General features: G+C 38.5%; 2 protein-coding genes across 4 annotated transcripts in view; both read left to right on the forward strand.

Moving 5' to 3' along the window:
* CDC14A (cell division cycle 14A) overlaps positions 1-14,859 on the forward strand; it is a 49,065-nt gene extending 34,206 nt beyond the window's left edge. The window contains exons 11-16 of one of the 3 annotated variants that reach the window (XM_059477923.1): positions 644-806; positions 1,385-1,497; positions 2,079-2,126; positions 3,147-3,263; positions 4,205-4,523; positions 12,888-14,855. In XM_059477923.1, the coding sequence (XP_059333906.1) occupies positions 644-806; positions 1,385-1,497; positions 2,079-2,126; positions 3,147-3,263; positions 4,205-4,523; positions 12,888-12,917 (790 nt within the window). In that variant the 3' untranslated portion in view covers positions 12,918-14,855. Of the gene's footprint in view, positions 1-643; positions 807-1,384; positions 1,498-2,078; positions 2,127-3,146; positions 3,264-4,204; positions 4,524-12,887 lie in introns of all 3 variants that reach the window. The other 2 variants (XM_059477925.1, XM_059477926.1) reach the window with 2 other exon arrangements.
* A 2,909-nt stretch (positions 14,860-17,768) lies between these two features.
* GPR88 (G protein-coupled receptor 88) lies at positions 17,769-18,839 on the forward strand. The gene has a single exon (XM_059477699.1). It carries the CDS (start codon positions 17,769-17,771, stop codon positions 18,837-18,839), a length of 1,071 nt encoding a protein of 356 aa, XP_059333682.1.
* Positions 18,840-22,466: the final 3,627 nt, after the last annotated feature.

The raw sequence follows: 22,466 nt of genomic DNA on the forward strand, positions 1-22,466 counted from the left end.
GAACTAGCAGGACTGGTACCTACCCAGCAAACTTCCTTATTGAGGAATAATGCAGCCTCATCAAAAATCTGCTCTGCCCATGCACATTGTAGCAAAGAAATTGTTATTATTTTTATCACCTGTGTGAAGTATATTTTCTTTCCGTTCCTAAAAATTTGCATAGAGTTCTGGTGAACTTTACATGACTACTTGCAGTGCTCAGGTCAGCTGTAGTTTCACTGCACAATATCTGTATCCAGAAAACTCCCACTAGTAAGTTGCAAAGTTCTGTATCATCAGTTATGCCACACATGATGTATATAAAAACACTGGTTTATATTATTTTTTAAGTTGTGTTTTAAGAGCTTTAGAATATGATTGCAAATTCCTGTTTAGTTAACCCCTTTCCCCAGAAGGATTTGAGAAAATGAAGTTTTAGTACTGTTATGACTACATACTAATATGGTGATTCTGGAAGGGGTTTTTTTGCTTTTAAGTTTTGATGTTTTAAAACTTTTTGTGCTAGACATGTAAATTTGTTTCCAGATGATGATGTGTGGAAGATTCAAATGTTGGCAGTCTGTAAGCATGGCGTGTATTCATATGGTTTTTTCTATGTCTGCAAATGTGCTGATGTGAATGGCTTTGGTTTTGTGTCCTGAAGGAAGCAAGAAATGTTATGGAGGGAGGGAGAGCTCATCCGATCAAAGCAGAAACAGCAAGGAGGAGTCCTCGATGGAAACATTAACAGAGTTCTTTCTGTCTTAAATGACATTTCCATCACTGACAACCTGAACAAAGCACCAGACTTAGATCAATTCAAGGAGGTAAGTGTCCTTAGGAAAAATTTCAAACAGACTTGAAGCTGAGCTTTTAACAACTAGCTATAGATTATTTCTAAATATTTTTAGGACATAATTAGAGCAAATCTCCACTTAATAAAAAAGATCAAGTAATATTTAAAACTGTTACAGGTAATTTTTCAAGCTTCCAAAAGTTTCCATTATTTCAAGTCATTGTCTCAGGATTTTCAGTTGTTTTCTTGAGCATGAAAGAAAACAAAAAGTCAGCTTTCCTCCTGGAAACCAAAAATCTGCTTATTCCAAGTTTTACCTAATAATAATGCAGGTGTGTATAAATGTCCAACAGACTTCTTGAAGTAAATAAGCGCTGGCATTAGGCTTGAGCATCGTGAACTTTGAAGTCAGGTTGTGCAGAAATGTGTGTTTGTACATAGGCACATTTCATGTACCAGCACCATGCAAAGAGTGGTGCCATGTGTGCAGGAGACACTAGAGCAGCCTTCTGGGTTCTGATCTTTGTGAAGGGAGACACTCAGTGCTTTCAAACTATGCTGCTCCTAGGATTTGATAGATTCCCTTGCTTGCATGCTTTTGTTTCCCAGAATGATTCTGAAGACAAGGATGTGGAAGCTCAGAATGGGATGACACAGGGAGATAAGCTGAATGCCTTAAAAAGTCGTAGACACCCTTCTTCTGCTACAACTGGAGCTCTCAGGTAATTATACCAGTCTGAGGTCATTTGCAGTTTTAAATTCTGTCCATGCTATCAGATCCCTGTGGCAAGTACATGATCTTGTTTAAGGCAGTGGTACTACCTGTACCACCTTCTGTGGTGGAAACTTCTCCAGGTATGAATCTATTAGTTGCAGATTTGGTTTGTTAATCTTTTTCTTCTCTCCTTTTTTGCCCTCTGCCTTCCTGTTTAGGGATGCCTTCTTACTGTGTAGCAGTAAAAGATAATGTAAAAAATACTTGAAAACTTTAAAATTTATATCTAGTATTTTAGAACTTATGACTTGAACAAAATATTCTTAATCAAACGTGTTCATCTTTCTTTAATTACTTTTCTGTACTCCTTATAGAAATTCAGAATTTTTCAGAATCAATAAAAATGTGAACTTTGAAATTATACCTGGAGTAACTTTTTGTTCTTTTACTGTAAATTAAAACACTGATTGTTAATAAGTCTAAGTCTTATTTTTATATTTTAAGCCAACCTGAGACACACAGATATGATTTGGCAGAGGGGAAAGGTTTTTTATCCTCAGATAAATATTGCTGCTTTTGTTTCTTTAGGCTGCAAGACTTGAAACTGAACACCTGGTCAATATCACAACCCTTCAGGTACTGACTTTAAAATTCTAGTTCTAAACTTATATCACTTGACTAGGTCTTAATTTTCAGTGTTTTGGATCATTGCTAATCAATTGATGTGATCACTGTTTCAAACTTCTGAGCACAGGCAGGTAACAAACCTTTTTAAACACCTGCAAACTGCATGCTTTACCCCAGTGAATCTAAAATACAATACGTAAGATAAAATTTCTGTCATTATCAAGCATTACTACTGAAAAGAGCACGTTATTTTCAGTTTTGTGACCTGAATTTTTGAGTTGGATTTTTCCAGATGGCTAGCACTGGAAATTTTCCAGATGGCTAGCATTTCTTGGTGTGTAATTAAAGCTGCTCAATGTCATTTTCCTTCTGTGCTTGTAGTTGGAGATCTGTACCCAAGTTTTTTCATCCTTTAAGGTCTGATTGTTGTATCCCCTGATCTAGGGCTAGAGAAAATTAATTTTTTTAATTAATTCATTAACATGGACAGCTGTAATAGTAACAATTTGAGTAGTCCAGTGTAACATACATACCAGTCATTATCAACACATGAAGGATTTTGTCATTAAGAATCCCACCCTAGAAAGAGCTGCATGTTCTGTGCAACTTTGTGGAAATTTTCATTTGGAAATGATGCTACAGTTTTGGGTTTTTCTACTCATACTTGCTCTATAAGCTCCAAAAGTACTCTTAATGAAGTTTACATTTAGAGTTCTAAAATTTATTATAAAACTTACAGTAAATCTCTAAAAAATGGACACTTGGCCTTCATAAATTATCAAAGTGAAAAGTAGCTTGTAACTTTTTAATAAGGTGCAGCAGGGGAAATACTTGTAGTGGATATCTGAAAAGTTTTTTTTCAAAAAATATGTTTAAGCAGGCAAACTTGAGTTTTTGCTGTTGAGTTCTGAGACTTGAGAAATCACACTTTTTAAAATACCAATCTGTGTACTGATAGATTACATGTGTTGGAGATGTATATTTTAATTATAAAATCTAGCTTCTCATGGAACTCTGCACTCCTTTTAGACTGAGTACTTCAGGTGGCACAGAAAGATCCAAGGCCTCCAGAGTGATGGCACTCAGTTCACCATCTGCAGAAAGAATAAGCAGAATTGCCGCGTCCTCAGGCGCTACCCTTAAAAGGTTTTTTTTTCCTTCTTCTCATTTTGGTACAAATGCTTGCAGTATCCTACAGTGGTTGTCAGCACATCTGCAGCCCATGAAGTGTTTGCTCTTCTTGGCTATAAGACTTAAATTTACTTACAGTGATTTGCTGTTCCACTAGCCAAACTTCAGTTGCCTACAGATTTAAAAAAACAAGGAAAAACCAAAATCGGTCCTACTGACCTGAGTTTTATACAGATTGTGCCATCAGAAACAGTACTGTCTTGTTCAAATGGGTTGTCAAAGTTTCTTTCACTTATCTCAGTTTACAGATGCTTTGTAGATATTCCCACCAGTCTATATACTATTACTCTCAGCATATGGAGTGGTAATTAATTTTGTTATGAACCCTTGATTTATTACTATTTAGCTCCATTATAACTGTTGTCCTAAGTTATTATATATATATTAAATGATACTCAGAATAATTGATGCATTTTTAATAAGTATGTGCACAAATATTTGCCTGAACAGAGTAACCAGCTTGAGATATTTCAGGACACCCTATTTCTAGGCTCAAATTTTGTCATATTACTCCTTGGTTACTTGAAGGCTTGCATCACAAAACTGATAGCAAGAAACAGAGCAGGAGTTCTTAAACTGTTCCATGTACACAAACTACTTCAGTGTAAATCAGACACTGCCTAAACCTTTTAACACCATCTCCTGCATGCATGTGTGGTTTGACAGAGGGGAAAGCTGGCCATGGTGTAGTGCTTGAATAAGCAAAACTTGGAAAGTCCTTACAAAGAATTCTGCTTTTTGTTACTTAGGAGCTAGAAATGAACCTGTGTGCAAACACAGATTATTTCAGAATGGTGTGTGTTATTCACCTAATGTCTTCTGAATTGTCTGTTACATTTTTGTATTTATCTCTACATACCTTGTGAATATTTTTCCCTCATGTGTTTTCCATTCAGCGTTTCCATAAACTCCAGACTAGCCAGTTCTCTAGGGAACCTGTATGCTGCTTCAGATGGTGATGAAAGCAATGAGACATCATCGTCCTCTAGGACAGGTTTTACTGTAAGCCATATCTCCAGTCACCTGAATGGCAGCTTGCAGCTGCCACACAGAAAAAACCATGAACTGAACAACAACTTATACAACAGCAGCAGCAGTAGTGGCAACAATCTGAGCAGCACAAGCAGTTTGCACAGCACCGTGACAGATGAGTATGCACCAGCCTACCTTTATGGGCCTTACAGCCCCTCCAGCACCATGCCAGAGGCCATTCCTGTAAGTCACTGTCACAACAGCACTTTCAGGCAGCTCACTGATGCTTTTCTTCCTTGCTTCTGTGAGCAAAACTGTTGCAAAAAAAAATCTTAACTCGGCATAATTCTCCAGCTTCTTCTAATGTCTCTGAACAGCACCTTTGTCTGTTACCTGTCATTTCAGCTGCTTTTTTCCCATCTCTTCTAAGCATCTGTTACATGGAAGCTTCATGAACATAAATTGTGCCTGAACTTTACATCTTTTCTGATAACGTTTTTTATGGACCTTCTTACCCTTTAGATTTTATGTCAAATTATCCATAGCAAAGTCTATAAGTTAATTATGTGTCTTCATCTTTGTGCAGTAACAGATTTTAAGAAGCCTTTGTATGTACCTTGGTAAACAGAAAGTAGAATATCATTACAGATAGGGCTTATTTGAGCAATTAGTGCTCTTGACTTGAAACCTACTCCTTTTCTAACACCAAATGTGGAAAGTATTTTAAGGAAGATATTTCTGATGGTCTCACATTGAAGCTTTCATTTCTCAACAACTTTGCTGCCTTGGGCTTATTTTGTGCTCTTTTTCTGTGTAAAAGAGTCTGTATAAAGAGGATGTTCAGATAAACTAATGCAACTTGAAAGTGTTTCTATACAAAATGTAGAGAAGAGAGACTAGAGAATCTTCAGTTATGAAATCAGAAACAGCTTCATCTATTCTAGGGAAAAATAATCATATCTACTACTATAAATTTAAAACCAATTTAAAATACTGGATTTCCAAGGATTTGATAGCCTACTAATTATCAAAAATAGTATACTGCTTTTAATAGATTTTGCCTATGATTAAGGGAGCCTGTCAGCCTCTCTCAACTAGTTCTGACACTTAGGATTTTTATATTTTTTTACTATGTGGAAATAAAATTGGCTTTGTGTAAAATTAACTTCAAAGTATTGCACATTGCTCTTCTGTTTCCTTAGCACTGATAAATTGTTTCATATAAAGAAAGTTCTGGTGTTAGACCTGCTAGTGGTTTTGGGTGTGGTGAGTCTGTCTGAAAAGAGCTAATAACATTCATTGCATGTACCTAGGATGTCCTGCCAAAGATCATTCATGGGCTGTGTTCTTTTCTTCCTGCAGAAGTGGAGGACCTACCCTCTTGTTAGCAGCTCGGTTGTGGCACCACTCACAGTTCAGAAGCCACATCTCTGTAGCTTGGGAGTATGAATTGCTATTTCTGAGGATAGATGACAGTAGGAAATAAAATCTCATTATTCCATTGTGGAATTAAATTGCATGTGTGACTGAAATGTAATCTCTATAAACAGAACATTGAAGTTAGTTGAGGGAACGTGATTCTGTATTCTCTATCTCAGTGACTTCTTCCTACTGTGGTAGAATCTGCTTGACTAAAGCAGCTTTTCAGAGTACTTGATGCTTTCAGACTCCTTGTTTAAAAAAAACTTTAGCTTCTTATCCACTACAGTTTATCTGGAAATAAATGCTGATGTTCCATGATCTTAGAATCATTGTTCTGAGTTTAAAATTGAGTTTAAACTTTACTTTAAACAGCAGCAGTAACTTTTTGCAGGGGAGTTCTTGAATATTGCCATATCTTCACCTCTTTAATTTGATTCTCTTTTTCCTTGCTACATGGGACTGTAATAAACTATATATAATTGAGATTATTCAAGTGAGATATAGAAACTGTAACAGTTTTTCTATGGTGAAACAAGTTCTAGAACAAGAGGACTGTTCTTGTTTAACTAATTTGGTTTAATTTCTTCAGGCACAGAGGTGAAGAGAGAGGTGAAAAGCTATATATCAAGCCAGGAAGGAATTTTTGTTTGAGATACATTGATGAGTCTTTAATTTGTTCATGCATTCTGTTTGCTCTGCAAACTCAGTCCTTTTTAGGTGTTCCCAGTCTTCAATCCAATATGCTTACAAAAATTCAGTCCTCAGGAGTTCAGTCCTCCGTTCCTATTGAGTATGCTGGAACTAAAAGTCAGTATACCACCAGTGGGTGAGAGCAATCACTCATCTGCATAATAAGTGGTAAATTGGCTGATTATTTTTTTTTTTTTTATGTCTCACTTTCAATACTGTCTCATATTTAATGTATTGAACAATAATTCTTTGGAGAGTCAGCCCATTCCCATTATTTTCAGTTGTTCATTTTGTGAATTTTATGCTGCCAGCAGCATTTTTAGAGGGCTTTTTTTCATATTTTACTTACAACTACATATTATGCATAAGGCATATGCATTTAAACTTACATGCAGCATCCTAAGGGGAAGAAACTCCTTGTAATCTAATATGACTTAGTCATGAAAATAAGCTGACATCATTCACAACAGGCCAGAATTTACAAGGGTACCAAATGACGTTGTGTAAAGCATTACAAAAACAGCAAGCCTGTTTTCCTCAGGCAGCTTGAAAGGTTGAAGGTAAATATAACATCTTAAAAGCTGGGAACTGTCATGTCCTTTGGAGAGGTAGTTGCTGTAACTTAATGCTACAAATGATTTTTTACAGTGAAAGCCATGCTAGTGGGTTTGTTCCATAAGCATAGAAAAGGAAATTAAGTTTTGGTGACACTTCAGGTTTCTTTTGTGTCTAGATAGTTACAAAATTGTAGGATAGTGCTGTGGTTCTCCTTCATCTCTCAAACCCTCGAGGTGCAATGTAGTTGGCTTTGACACAAAAATTCCCCAAATCTGTGTGGGGAGAGGGGTTGGTTTACAATGTAACTTCCAGAATTGTAGCATGCCTTCTTTATTAGACAAGGATGACTTAGGAAAAGAGAGGAAAACAAGGAATGTTGGTTACTGTGTAGTTTAAGGAAGGAGAAAGGAGCAATTCATGAACAGGTGAAATAGCCCTGTTTACAGCAGAGAGGTGCTTACAGCTCTGTGCATTGCAGTGAAGAAGGAAATTAATTGTTGTCTCTTTGCAGTAGAACTGTTAATTGACTTAAACCATTAATTTAAATGAAATATCTTAGGCATAGTGTAAAGTTTTAGATTGAGTGGAAAGCATTTTTAAAGAAAAAAACCTTTCTAAAATGCACTACTCCCCTGTTTATAAGAACTTCTTTAATTTTCTTCCTACCTATCTTAATGACTTAATAATGCATGGAAGGCTATAAGGGATATAAAGAATATAACCTGTGAATAATTCTTGGCTTGATATTGCTCTTGAGAAGTAGAGATTATACACAGTCAAATGCAGCAAGATCTTTAAACAAGATTCTCTCTCCAGTCTTCTCTGAAGAGTGATGTCAGCTAAAAATACTCTATTTTATATATTATATGCTGTGATGTGAAAAACAGCATTTCCTAGAAAGTCATGCCATGCAGAGTCTACATAGCAAAGTGCAAGTTTCTGATTTACCTGTGAAGTAATGTTCTTTTAATATAATGGCTAAAAAATGTTACTGTTTGGAATATGTTTCAGATATGAAAACACATTTTCTGATTATTGCATTTGCTTCTAAATGTACCCTGTAGCCCTGTGCATCTCTGTCACAGAGGAGTGCACTAAATTGTTCCCATTTTCTGCACAATTGACTGAGTGCAGTCACTGTGATGTCCTGAGGTTTAAGACAGGAGTAGGTTTTCAATCATTTAATCTCTGAATGCTTTCTGTCTGGTAGTGAGCAGCTTACTGGAAAATATACAGATGGTTTAGTTTGAGGGCAACATAATATTTCTGAAAGCTTAGTCCTACTGATTGAACAGAGTCATGCTTAAAACTATTTCACTTTTAACCTGGAACTTTCTGTATCTCTTTGTTATGTCAGTGTTTGTTGTCTTATTTTCTTGTTGTGGGGTTATCTCATGCTACTCATCTCAAATTGGTTTTCTTTTGATAAGCCAAGTCAGCTCAAAAATCCTTTTGGAAAGTGTTCAAATTCTTTAGTTTTTTTTAAATCATTCTGGTCCAGACAGCTGCTATGCAGTGCTATCCTGCTTATAACTACCTAACTTTTTATTTTCTTTGGCTGTAATGCATTGGGAGCTGAGGGGGAGGGGGGAAAGAAAAAGAGTTGTTACTACTGATGATAGTGACTTCTGTTTGAGTCTCATGTCCTGCATTCCTGGAGGGATTTTTGGTTTGATTTGGGAGGTTTTTTTTTTTCATGTGGAACTCTGGAAAAGCATCATCTTTTTTTCTTTTTAGTTTGTTGGTTGGGGTTTTTTTTTCTCCTTCCCCTCCCCTCCTCTTCTGGGACCAATTAACCTGTCAAGGAAGATTGGTTTTTCCTTACCACTTCAGCCCCTGACATGCAGCTGTTTTGCTTTTGGTGGCACTTACCAGTGGTCTGAAGCTCATTAGCAAAATATGGAGCAGTATCAAGCTACCAGTTCTGGCAGAATTCTTTTAAAACCAGAATTCTTTTTCATCATTTCCACTTCACTGCTTTAGATGCTGAAATTACTTGAAGTCGTGACAGCCCAGCCTGGGCTTGTTGCAGTGTTTGTGTTCTTTCTAATTGGAGCACATCAGGTGATGTACCTGACAGAAGTCTATTACATGTCCTGGTACTTTGTTTATTCATTTAGCTCATCAAAAGAGTCTTGAATGATTAATTCCCTTTCTCTTAATTGCCAAAATCTCCCTTCCCTGAGTTAGATATCTAAGCTAATCAGCTGCAATCATGCAGTGCTTTTATTTTAGAAAATCACCTTATCACTCTTACTTATCTGTCTTTGTTAACATGAGTGGTTCAGGAGCATTTTGGGATGGCTAGCACAGCAATTTTCCAGTTCTAGTTTATGTTCACTAAACTCCTTAGTGAGTTTTTCCTGCAGTATGGAGAGAAGGTTATTCACTGATCTTTTTTTTGCAATGTTTTGCAATGAAACAGCATTAATGCTGCTGTTCCACATTCTGCTTAACAAAAAGAAAGAATAAAAAATAAGCATGACTGTAACTATTGTTGTCTGACATGTATTTTTCTCTAATGGTGTTGTCCTTCATCAGTGCAAGCTTATAATCCACTTCATTGTGTTTATGCTGATGAACTAGAAGAAAAGCTTGATTAAAAAAGAGAAAACTTGATGTTCCAGTAAATAGAATAAATATTTTATTTTACAAAGTGTGTGTTTTGATTAAACACTGTCTCACAATAACATTTGCAGAATTACTCTCTTCAACTATAATCACACTTAAGGTACTGCTATAAGATTTTTGCTTTGTTCTTAAAATAATTCTAAATTCAAATATCACTCTTTAAAATGTATTTTTATTGGAGAATCTGTAACTGGGTAGTCTTAAGATGAGTCACCTTTTGCTTCTATAGCTGTCATGGAAACTGGCAAGATGGAAACATTGCCAAAAAATTGAGACGTGTTGGCAGTGTTTTAAAATTCATATACATCATTTTTACCTGTAACATGTTTTTTCTTAATAAGAACTTACCATTAATGTAGATAGGACAGGCTTTGCAAAAACCAAGCACTAGTGCACCTTGCAGATGTGTAAATTGAGCAGACCCACAGATTTCACATGCATGTGTACATTTTCCCTAATGCATCCTGAGTTGGTTTAGTGGCTTTTGTGTATTCACAAGTGGTTCTTGCCTGCAGCAGCACTCCTATTGCAGCAGTGTCTTGGGAGAGTTGATGCACAATTCCAAAAACTTAAGTTACATTTTTGCATTATCTGAGGAGAAGGCATGTTCCAGTGCTAGCAATAGGCCTAAATGCTGTGGGGTTATTGTGTCCTGAAACAGAGTTCAAATTCAGGCTGCCTTGGTCCTACAATGCTGTATCAGCAAATACAGTTCTAGTGCCTCAGTGGATTTGGTGCTGATTTTCTCTCCCAGGAAGCTTTCTGTGCCTCCTTTTGAAGAAAAATGAAAGTAATCTAACCAGTTAATTCAGCATAAACTTCATTAGATATGCTTAACTGTAGTGAAACCATCTAATTCTTAGTTCTTTGTTTAAATGTCTGTTACTTGGGTATAAAATGGCAAGCTTGACATGGCTTGGGACCACTGTAGGAATATACATGGAGATTTCTTCTCCATCAACTGATTTTATACTCTTGTCTTGGCAATTCAGCAATTTGCTTTGGGGTTTTTTCCCTTCTATTTTTAACTCAATTTCAGATAAGATTTTATTAAATCCAGAAAATTACTTGTAAAAATGGACTGGGTTTTTTTTTGTTTTTAATGAAACTTTCAGAAGCATAGGCCGTACTTTGAGTCATGGCAAATGTAAATTTTAAAATAGAAAACTCCTCAAAAGATTTAAAAGAAAAACGAGAAAAAAAAACACAATTACAGGCTTTGAAGCTTTACAGTCAATCTCTTTAGACATGTGAAGAGATTTGAACACAAATGACTTTTCTAAAAATGCAAAAAAACATCAAAACAACAAGCCTCTCCTGCTATATTTAAATTTTTCAAACTCAAATGTGAGTATGTATACTTTACAATAGCTCAGTTGTTACAGGTTTTTAGTGATAGAAATTTATGTGAAGTCACATAGATTAATCTGAAGAAAAATGCTGTTTAGTTATTTCCCTGTATTCAGAAAAGATTTTGAGACATTAGGAAGAAATCATATGGATGTGAAGTAGTGTTATGATGGGAGTGGGAACACTCTGAAAAACATATATCTCCATTTTGAAAGTAAATAAACTGTGCCTACCCCTCTGTAATGAAAATTACCAAAACATGCTATCCTCTTTCCACACAACATGTGCTGCTGGATATTTGGGGGGTTTTAATGTGTTTTCTTGATGGTTTTTCCCCCTTTTTTTTTGTAACTAGGATGGCTAACAATTTTAAGAATTGCAGTTTAAACTTCAGAATCTTTAATTTATGGTTTGCTTCTTTCATTGAAATCATGATGTGGAATTGCTGGTTACTGCTGTCTGCTGAGTGAAGGGCTGGTGTTCTCAGTTCTTTGTAACTAACACTTGCTGGTTTGAAGAGTGTAAAGTGCTTTCTGGTCATCTTTCATCTGTCCAAGCTTAAAGTAATTATTACTGTACAACATATGAGAGTATATAACCACACTTCATGCCTTTTAAAAATGTTTGTTAATCAGCTTTACTTGGGATTCTGTTTTGATGGATCCATTTAAAATAATGCACTAATTAAGTGTAACAATCTTTCCAGTTGTTAAAATGCACTTCTGAAAATGAGAAGCCTTTGAGGATCATTAAGAGAGGAGAAGTTTCAAGTGCTCATTAATGAAGGCCTATTCCTTCTGCCTTGCTCTTACTAAAACCAGACCTTAAGTCAGTGATATTCAAATCTATGTGCTGACAGCACTTTTCTGCCTAGAAAAGAATATCCAGATCTCAAAGGTCTCAAATCTTCAAGATGTGAAAATGCATTTAAAAGACAACTTTGAAAATATACACTGAGACTTAAAATATAGGGGGAAAGTAGTTGTATGATATTAGTTAGAGCTATAAAGCTATATAGAAATGTATTATGCACTTGTACTAATGGGTTTCATTGTGGGTGCCAAAGAGCATTTTCTGTAATGGCTAGTTAGGAATAGTAGGAAAATGGAAGGGAAGACTGTGAGGGTCTAGTCTGTCTTAGGAGTCATGTTGGTCTCCAGTAATTCTCTCTAATGCTGAAGAACTGATGCTGTTTTAAAATACATTTGGGAGTTTTATTTGCTCTTTATTTATAATCATACCAATCTGGGACAGCTCATCACTGTACAAGGCTTATATTCATCAGAATGACTTCTTGAACACATCTGTATAGGAGCTAATAAAACAACTGGATACTGTCTAAGCTGATTAGATTTTTAATAAAACTTTAGACTTCAGTAGAAACAGAAATGTAAATAAATACAGTAGAGCAGGTTGTGATTTTGTCTTAATTACACTGACTTCTTACTAATCCAGATGAACCATTTGCAGTGCTTCATTTTCACCTGGTTTTGGTAGTGATACATAAACTTATGCATCTGTGTAATTACTGATGTAGCTTTTTTCTCACTAATGAGCTACATCATGTGTTTCCTGTGTCATTATCTGAATCAACATCTAAAGTAAGCTGACTTTTACAGTAGCAGTTGGGTTCTCATTCAGGATAAATGGAAACAATGCAACTACAGTAGCAGTGATATTTTAAAGGACTTGTAACACTTTTGTTAAGATTCTCAAGAAACTGGTTTGGAAAAGTAAGTGTAGATACAGCAAAGTTGATGGACTTTACTCAGCTTTTAATTTCTTTTATTTTATTCATGTTTACCTATGTAGAGATTCAGGTCTTCCCCCCCAACTCTGTTCATTTATTTTCCTCCTTTCTGTCCTTCCTCCACTCCTTAAGCGATTAATATATGTTTTATATATATAAATAAAACCTCTCCAGTAAGTTTTAATCAGTTTTTCTTCTCTGCACAGTCCCTTCAGTCTGGGTATGTTCAGTACTAAGGCCTTGCTGCTTTGGTGAAACCTGCTGAGCTCTTCAAATCAATGTCCTTCATGATGGAAAAGAACTGAAGAAGCTGCTCATTAAAAGGAGGAACCTTCAATACAAGATGTATTAATTCCTTAACACCAAGAGGAGACTTCTTAACGGGCAGAAATTTATTGTTAATGACTACTGCAGATGCACTGAAGTTGAATTTATGGAAATTACTACCCATGTTATATACAAATTTAAATTTTTTATGTTGAGACAGCTTGAATATATTTCTAATGAGTTTCATTAAGGCATTTATTAACTTGTGTACAGTGTTAAAATATGTATTAAGAGAATATTTTGGTAAACTATATATAAAAATTATGTAAAAACTAGAATATATTTTAATTTAGGGTCTACTTTGCTACAAAATTGTGTATTTTAAAGAATTTGTACATGTTTATCAAAGATATAATTTTTTCTATGAACAAGAGATTTTCTTGTTTTATGGGTCCATCATTATTTCTTAGAGCCTAATGTAATTTACTTTTTTACTAATTGGTCTTTGGGTAATTGGATGGAAGTCTAACTAGTGAGAGATTTGTTATTACAATATCAAGTAATTGATACATAGTGTGCTTTCCACTTCTGGCTGCTAATGTTTCTTAAGGAAACACAATGAAAGAAAAATAAAGGGAAAATATTTGTTGATATGTGATGTAATTACATCTTCTGCTGCAACACAGAAGTAATTTATGTGATGACTGAATTGTACAATTAATGCTCTTTCAATTTCTTAAAGGATTTATGTTTTGTTTTCAATGTGGAGTGTTAACTTTTGCTATGCAATATATGCTGCAAAAATGAAGGCAGACCAAACTGGAGTTGGTAAAAATGTACAGTGAATTAGGTAGCACTGCATACTTGCATGATTTTAACCTGTATTTGGCAGTATGTGTACCATTTCCTTAGCAGCACACAGTATATGTTGGTCATATATTCAATTTTTATCTAGCAACTGGATGCTTTGTAAACCTGCACATTTGTTGTTAAGCTGAGATAGCCTCCTTTCATGGAAGGTTTTTGTCATAGTAAAGATGCTCTTTATTCTGTAGAACATACAGGTCAGTCAGCTGTCATTAGGAATGAGGCTCAGGATGAAATGGTGTTACAGGGAGGTACTAAAGATCATGTGTAAAATTTTCAGAACTCACAAGTGCATTGTAAGGAAAAGAATTTAAGCAACTGTGAGGATTTTATCTTCCCCTCATGTACAAGACAAAACCAAAACAGATTTGTTACCTGTTTGTTTTTCCAATAGCAGCAGAAACTTAAAACTTAGTTGAGTTGTCAGTCTTTGTTCCTGAAGACATGTGAATACCCTGCATTTGCTTTACAAATGAAGTTAAGTGCTACATCAGTTTTTAAAAGATGAGATCACAAATTGCTATGGAAAGTTGTACTGAAAGTGTTCAAAAGCAATACCAAGAGCAGCTATAAAAATCAAAATCACTGAGTAAATTTATCATGCAATACTGTACATTTTTGCAACTGTGTATATGTAACATATACACACAAAGTAGCATGTGTGTGTATATATACAATATATTGTATATGAATTCTAGATTAATAAGGTAATTCTACCTCTCATAAAGAATTCTCATTTACTTTGTTATAAATAGTTTTCCTTAATAAAATACTGATTAATTTTGAAATGTAGATATATATATATATATATATATATATATATATATATACAGCTAATTGATAATAAAATGCCTTTATAAGCCAGCTTCCTTGTTTCTTGGTTTTTTCCTAGATCTTTTGATGATTTGATCTCTAATTGAAGATAACTTTTCAAAGTCACCTTCTTCCCTGTAAACCATGTAATGTACTTAAAAGTAGGATAACACTGCAAAAGGCCATTAGCAAGACAGATACCTCTTTTAACAGTCTCTCTAAATTTTCTTGGTTATGTTTATGCTTTGTATAATGCCAGGTATTTGATCAACATGTTGATATTATGATGATGGCATTATATTTCAAAATACAGTGATTTCAAAGCTGTGTCTGAACTGAGGAGTCCTTTCTGGCTGAGGTCCCTTGTTACAGGTGTAATATACCTTGACTTTTTTGCATATGCAACAAGTCTCTTAGTCCCACCAACAGGAGGTTCTTTGTCCATAAGAATATAAACAATTTAGCTTTCTTTGGCTTTTTGGCCTTCCTTCAATTTAAAACTAATCACAAATGGTTCTAACATTTGTTTAACTCCGTTGCTGATTTTCAGCAAATTGTTGCATTGCATGATTATTTATTAGCCTGTCAGCCTCTCTTGCAGTAGCTGTGGACAGTGTGTAACTGTTACACAGCCACTCTAAAGGAATGGGAAAGCTGGGAATAAAGTGGATGCTTTCCAAGTTGCCCAAATTCTGGTGACAGTCTGATCTAAAAAAACAAAAAAAGGCTTCTGCAACTGCATATGGATGAATAATGGATGGTGATTTGGATGTGCAAAGTAAATAGTATACAGGAAGAACAGCTAATTAAGAGGTTTCTAGTACATAGGAATCAACCTCTCCTTTGGTCTTTTTCTAGACTTTTATTGATTTATTAGATGAAATACATAAGCCCCAGCTTATGTACAACTTTTTTTTATTCATAAATAAATCAGTATTCTGCAACAATCAACTTCTTAACAACAACAAAAACATCTGAAACAGTAAAAGGTCAGGAAGGCCTTTTAGAACCTTGTAGCTTTTAAGAAATAGCCTGAAATTTATTTTATATCCTATGTTCACTTGTCCTTGAACTTTACCATTTCTGTTCCTTCAAATATGAATATATCTGGTTCTGGGAGAACAAGTTGTAGTGCACAAGATCTCTCAAAACCTGAATGAATGGATCAAATAAATCTAAAGGTCTCTACAGGGCATAATATTCTGTGGCTAACATCTTATGAAACAGTTAATCATCATAATCTCTTTTTAAAGTATGCTTTATGAAGCTTTTCAGTTAGGGAGGTATTTCTTGTTACAAATTCAGAGACTATTTTTCAATTACAGTACTGCAGAAAGAGGAGGATTTTAGTTTCTATAATAACTGTTCTTTACTGACAACTAAACAATGAAAGGCCTCAAAAGGTTTGACACTTGATTAGATCTACACTGTAAAGTGCAGCAGGCAAAAAATATGGTAATTAAGGGCCTGATCAAGTAAATCACTGAGGCATGTCTTTAACCTTAAGCACATGAGCCATCTAATTAATTAAAAGTGAACATAGATATTCATGTTTGTAACGAATCCACCTTTGGATCAATATTTCTGTCAATTGTTAACATGAGCCTTTTTTATCAAATAAAAGATATGCTGTATTGCAACATCCATTAACCCACACAATGTAACTTTTTTAACTTGAAAAAATGTACATTGCAACTATAACTACCTCCTAATACATTCTTTTGGTATTGCTATTAGCTTCAGGAGTTAAACAATGTCTAAAAATGCCTTATGAAGGTCTCTGGTACAGATAATACCTTACCAGCTGTGATTGCTTCTTCTGTAGCCTATACCTAACCTACCTGCAAAAGCAGTTTTTTTCTTAAGCTCATCACAAAATTAACCAGCATTCCGTATCTGGAAAGCTTTTCAAAGCAAATCTAAGTTCTCTTACTGAGTTTCTTACTAAGTTTTGTCCAGGTTAAGGACAGTTACTATTCTGTCCCTGTTTGAGTAAAGCAGGGTAGAGTTCCTGGGAGAATCCCATGCACTATTCTCCATCTGGGAATGGACTGTTAATGCCTACTCTTCAATCAGTTTTTAGTCCACCTCAGGAGCTGTTATTCACCTCTCCAGGAACTAATTCTGGAGCGAGCCCGTTTCAAATACTACACAGATCCTGTGTTATCTGTGTGCTCACCAACACCAGTGTTCACCTCTGGCAGGGTGGCAATGCAGGCTTTCCTGTGGGTTGAGAGGCTGAGGTTTATGAAGAGATGTGGAATGTTCAGATAGATTGAGAACCAGCTTCCTCAAATAAGTACTGTCTTACAAGGATTGGTCTATTTATTGTGTTAGAAAGATTTCATTTGGAAAGCATATTGTTATTATAGACCAGTTCTAAAATTAACTAAAATTGCAGAAACATACTGAGCTTACTCTTAACCAAAAAAAGATCAGAAAAAAATCTGTTAAAAAGTGAGTATGAAGCAGAAAAAATTCTACAGTTTATGGACTGTATTTCAGACAGGAGTGACTGATACTGGTTTAAAACCTTGCTTCAAATGAAAGTCGTGTAAATGGGTTAGACCCAGAAGACTGGTAAGGCAGAGAGAAAAGAGTCAGACTGTGTAGTTGGAGTATTTCTGGAGCATGATAGGGTTTGGCTTTTTTTTTTTTCCTTCTTGATTTAACAAGTTGAAAATCTGCTGAATAATTCATGAAGAGTGGAAGGGCTGAATCTTCCTGGAATGATATACAGTGTACGTACTGTGGCACAGGAGAAACTGCAAAGCTTTGTATCAGTTGCTGCCGTTTCTGCTGCCGATTGCAAGGTGCTGCTGCTTTGCTGTTTTCACAGCTACAGAAACCTCAGTCGTGCTCTGGTCTGCCAACAGCCATTTGCCTCCCTATGGACCCACCTTCACCAGCTACAATCTGTGGACACTCTTGCTGCCTACCTGCCTTGGACACTGCTGGTTTTTGGATCCTTATTGCAAACAGCATTTTCTGGACCTTACAGCTTGTATGACTGAAACCTGCCTTAGAGTCCTTCAGCTGCACAGTCTCCCGTGTGCTCGGTGACTCCTGCAGCAGAACTTCTGACCCAGACAAGGATGGGATTTACAGGGCGAAGTCAAAACTGAGCTGCATTCAGCGAGATGCCCAACGCCTCTTCCTGGAGTGCTAGCTCGCCTCTGCTGCTGCTCTGGGAGGACTCCTCCGGGACCCGCATCTTTCTGTCGCTGCTCTACGCAGTCTTAGCTATCTCAGGGACTTTATCCAATGTGATGGTCATCTATTTAGTCTTCTCCTTCAAGAAGCTGCAGACAACCAGCAATGCCTTCATCGTGAACGGCTGTGCGGCAGACCTGAGCGTGTGCGCCCTGTGGATGCCCCAGGAGGCTGTGCTGGGGCTGCTGCCCCCCAATTCCTCCTCCCTTCGCTCGGCGGAGTACCGGCTACTCCGAGGGGGGCTCCTGGGCCTCGGCCTCACCGTCTCCCTGGCCTCGCACCTGCTGGTGGCTTTCAACAGGTACGTGCTCATCACCAAGCTGCCTAGCGTGTACCAGGCCCTCTACCAGCGGAGACACACGGGCTGCATGATCGGGCTCTCCTGGGCCCTCGCCCTGCTCCCGGTCCCGCTGCTGCCCGGGCTCTGGACCCTGGGCTCAGCCCAGTCGGACGGCAGCTCTCGCTACACCGCCCTGCTCCTCGCCCTGGCCGTGCTGGGCCAGACCGCGCTGCTGCTCCACTGCTACCTCGGCATCGTGCGGCGGGTGCGGGGCAGCGCCAAGCGGGTCAGCGTCCTCAACTTCCACCTGCTGCACCAGCTGCCCTTCCCCGCCGCGCCGCCGCCGCCTCGCCGCGCCCAGCGCCGCCTCAGCAGCGTCTCCGTCCTGCTGCTCTGCTGCGTGTTCCTGCTGGGCACCCAGCCCCTGGTCTGGGTGAGCCTCCTGGGCTTCTTCCTGCGCCCGGCGCCGCCGGCGCTGCAGGCCGCCAGCTGGCTGCTGCTCTGCTCGCTCTCGGCCCTCAACCCGCTGCTCTACACGTGGCGCAGCGAGGAGTTCCGCCGGGCGGCCCGCTCCGTCCTGCCCCGCGGCGAGGGCCCGGCCGCCGCCCCGCGCCCCTCGGCCGCCGCCGCGGGCCCCGCCGGTGCCCCGCCCTGCCCGCAGCTGCCGCGGCGCCGGGGCACGGGGAGCAGCGCCAGCGCCGCGGCCGCGCCGCGCTGAGGGCCCGGGGCAGCGCCGGGAGGCCGGGGCCGCGCGCGCGGGAACGGGCGCGGCCCCTCAGGCCGCTCCGCCACCCCCGCCGGCGGCACCGCCCGTCGGGCAGCCGAGCCGCCCGGCCCCCGGTAGCGCTTCTTCCCCTCCTGTTGCTCCTTTGTGACCCCACACACTTCTTGCCCGCTCCCCCTTCCACCGCACGGCCCGGCAGCGGCGGGTGCCTCCCCGAGGCACCGGGACGGACACTGGGGCGGGAGCTCCCGGCCGCCCCCTCAGCCCCGCTCCCGGCACGGAACTGTCCGCCCCCAGGAGCCGGCCAGGACTCCAGTCAAAGCTCTGGATTTAGGAATCTGGGATAACCGGTAAATATGGCAACGCACGTAACTCTTGTTATGCTCTAAAGATTTCAGTATGAGACAGGCACCTAGACACCTCTTTCTGAGACATATGCAAGTTTGTTTTTATAAAATCGATGTAATTCTTTCAGCATTTAAAGTAGTTCTTTGAAGTGAGCTCCCTGAACACAAGGTTCGTTTGTGAAGGACTGGCAGGTGTCTCATTACACACGCACGCACACAGACACCGGGAGCTGCTTCCTTTCCCCAGCATACCTGATCTCTGTGCTCCGTGCAAGACCCTCCTTCAGCTTTCTCTGGCAAACTCCAGGATGATGCTGTCTGTGGAAACTGTTAAAAAGAAAAACATACACACCTTTGTGATGATCTGGTTTGGATATTTTGTTTTGAAATCTTTTTAAGGCCTGTTTTAACAAAGATCTCTGCCCATGGGCACTCGATAAAATACAATGCAATATGAAAGCTGGTGTTGTCCATCTAACCTTGTCACCTGTTCAGTTACCAGTTCGTTGTATTTCTCTTAAATATATTATTGCAGAAGTATGATTTCACAGCCTCTGCCAGATACAAAATAACAGATTCTGTGTGGCATTTGGAAAGGAGACAGCTCCTCACACCGAAGCTGTGGTGGTGAGTGCTGCAGGCCCATTCCTCCCAGGAATGCTCTTAAAATCCTTCTATTTCCTTCTCTGTTGCTTGACTTCCTCCTTCCTCTTTTCCAACGCAGTTGCTGCTGTTCTCATGGTGATGATACTTAGTGCTGTGTTTGCCTTCTGGCACAAGCGTCTCCAAGAAGTTAGTTGTGTTCTGAATCCGTGGGCATCCACAAGCAGTATCACCTAAGCTGTGCTGTCTCGAGAAGAATGGACCCATGGGAACATAGGAAACTTTGTCACAAGAGTTTGTTGCATTGGGTGACACAAACTTAGAGCTCTCATGAGGGTAGTTTAATGATGGGATAATAAAAAGGAAAAGGCACATGATAGGTAATAATATAAAAGGCCTTTTGGCCATATTTTATAATGGCCCACACACTTTGCTTGCTTTACCTGATGAGTTTGAGTTTTCACAGAAAATGCTTTAAGAGAAGGGAATAATTTAATTTTTTCCCCAAGACTAAGACCTGTTAGGTATCTGTGATACAATGATGTATCTAAAAGTCCCATACCAATATTTTGTTTCCTGGCATAAAAAATCTCCATAATCACAGAAGAGATACTTGTTAAGATCAGGATTTGAAAATCACAAAGAATGAAGACCTCAAAAGGGTTCTTTTTTTCTTTAATTGACATCCAGAAAATGTATGAACATCTCGAAAACAGCTTTAGCCACTTTCAAGTACCTGTGGGAAAGTAAAACAAGTTTCCTTGAGTCTGAGTTTTACAGAAAGCTTCTTCTTTCATATTGGAGACAGTGTTCCTTTGAGTGATGGCATCAGAAGGATGCAGAGGGCCAGCAAGGAAATATTGAACATATAAAATATGCAAGATTGATTTTATTAACACTGTGCACATATCTTGGAGAGTGAAGGAGCCCCTATATCCTTGTTGTAATATCTCATCCTAATCTCAGTGGCTCTGCTTTAGCTGTCTTTGTGGAGCAAATGGAGAAGGAAAACTGCTTCGACTTCATCTATCCCAATCCTGGAAAATATGCTGGTGCACTTCCAAAATAAAGTTCAACCAAGGGCCACCCGAGGGTAAGACCCTGTTCAACTACAAAATAATCCTTAGGCTGGAACCCACAGAAGAATGCATATTGCATCTCCCACCATGGCTAAAGGAACTCGAGACACTTGGTAAAGCTCATTACTGGGCCCATAAGCAAAAAAAAAAAAAAAAAAAAAAAATCAAACTCTAAGATAAAAAAATTAGACAATGCCTCTCCCCTGTTTTTGGCTATGGAACACATTAGTCTGGAATGAAAGCAATAACATTTTTCCAAATTCAATGTCCAAACCATCAGATAACTGGAACTTCTGGGCTTCTTCCCTTGTGAGATAGCATGCAAGTTAAATCTGAAATGCCTGTATTTTATATAGACCACCTTTAAAATGCAAACATGTATAAAATGCTATGATGTACAAAACTCTAGACAGCTATCCTTATGCTATGCATCAATTCCAGAAACACCTGGAAATCCCTTGGAAAGTTTGATGTAATTACATCTGACTGTAAATATTTGACTGTTTTAATATACTCAGGTGACCTAAATAACATTACACAGTAAAAAATGAATTTAAAGTAATTAAGAAAGAGTATTTGTCTCAAGATCAGTTTCTCTGCTCTGAAAAGTCCTGTATGCCTTGTTCTACAGCCATAATCTTTGTATTTCCACCTTGTAAATACTCCGTGGTAAATTGCAATGGAAGCTCGGCTTGGCTCAAGTTCTCCTGGTTCTGTGGCACTGCTTCTGGGTTAAGGAAATGGATTTCATTCTCACTTTCTGTAATTCTATGCTTTAATTTAGAGATTTATATGTCCTCTGCTAGTTTAATGGTGACTTTTCTTCAATGTGAATTTCTGTCATGCTCAAACAACTGATTTACAGACCCAAGGGATGTGTTGCCAATTTACAGACACAAGGGATATGTCCTTTAAAATGTCTCAACCAACACTCTTTCAAGAGGTGTAAATGAAGATGATGGAAAATCCTGTCAGCAATTCAAATGAGGTTTGCTTGAACTGAGTTGCTCCTTTCCTCTGGTGTTGTGCCAAACAAGTTGTGTGAGCATGGCCTGAAGCTGCCCTTCCTAGACTGGCTGGCATTGACATGTATTAGCTGCCTTCATGTGCTTTAGATGGGAGGTGAGAGCTCATTAAAGCATTGAGTTTTTGATGCAGTAGTGTTACAGTAGTGCAGATCAGCCATGATGTACACGTGCAATAGTTGCCTGTTCCTTTGCTCTTTTCTCAGGGCTTCTGGAAACAAGAGCAGGTAGGAGTAGTAAAAGCCTGGATGAATTGTGGGCAGTTGCACTGATGTGCTTGAAAAGTGCCATTTGGTGTATTTTGGCCCAAATAAATCTGCCACTCAGTTTGTGAATTGCCCGTGCAGAAATTCATGTGGGACCTGCTTTTTGAAAGTAAAATTGTGATGCTTCAAAACAACACCCTGAGGCATGGGTTATTTGTGAAAATAGCTTGCAGTGGGTGTTCCTGAAGTTAGAGTTTGGATTCAATCTTTTGAAGTCACCCTTAATTCAAAATAGTTATAAAACGTCCTAGAGCTGCTTTGTGGCATTAGGTACTCACAGCAATATGAGTCTCCACCAAAA

Source organism: Ammospiza nelsoni, chromosome 9, assembly GCF_027579445.1.
Source record: "Ammospiza nelsoni isolate bAmmNel1 chromosome 9, bAmmNel1.pri, whole genome shotgun sequence".
In the NCBI taxonomy this organism is placed as follows: Eukaryota; Metazoa; Chordata; class Aves; order Passeriformes; family Passerellidae; genus Ammospiza; species Ammospiza nelsoni.

Bases quoted from the DNA above. Each gene is read 5' to 3' on its own strand.
- GPR88 (XM_059477699.1), top strand. From the start codon at position 17,769: ATGCCCAACGCCTCTTCCTGGAGTGCTAGCTCGCCTCTGCTGCTGCTC.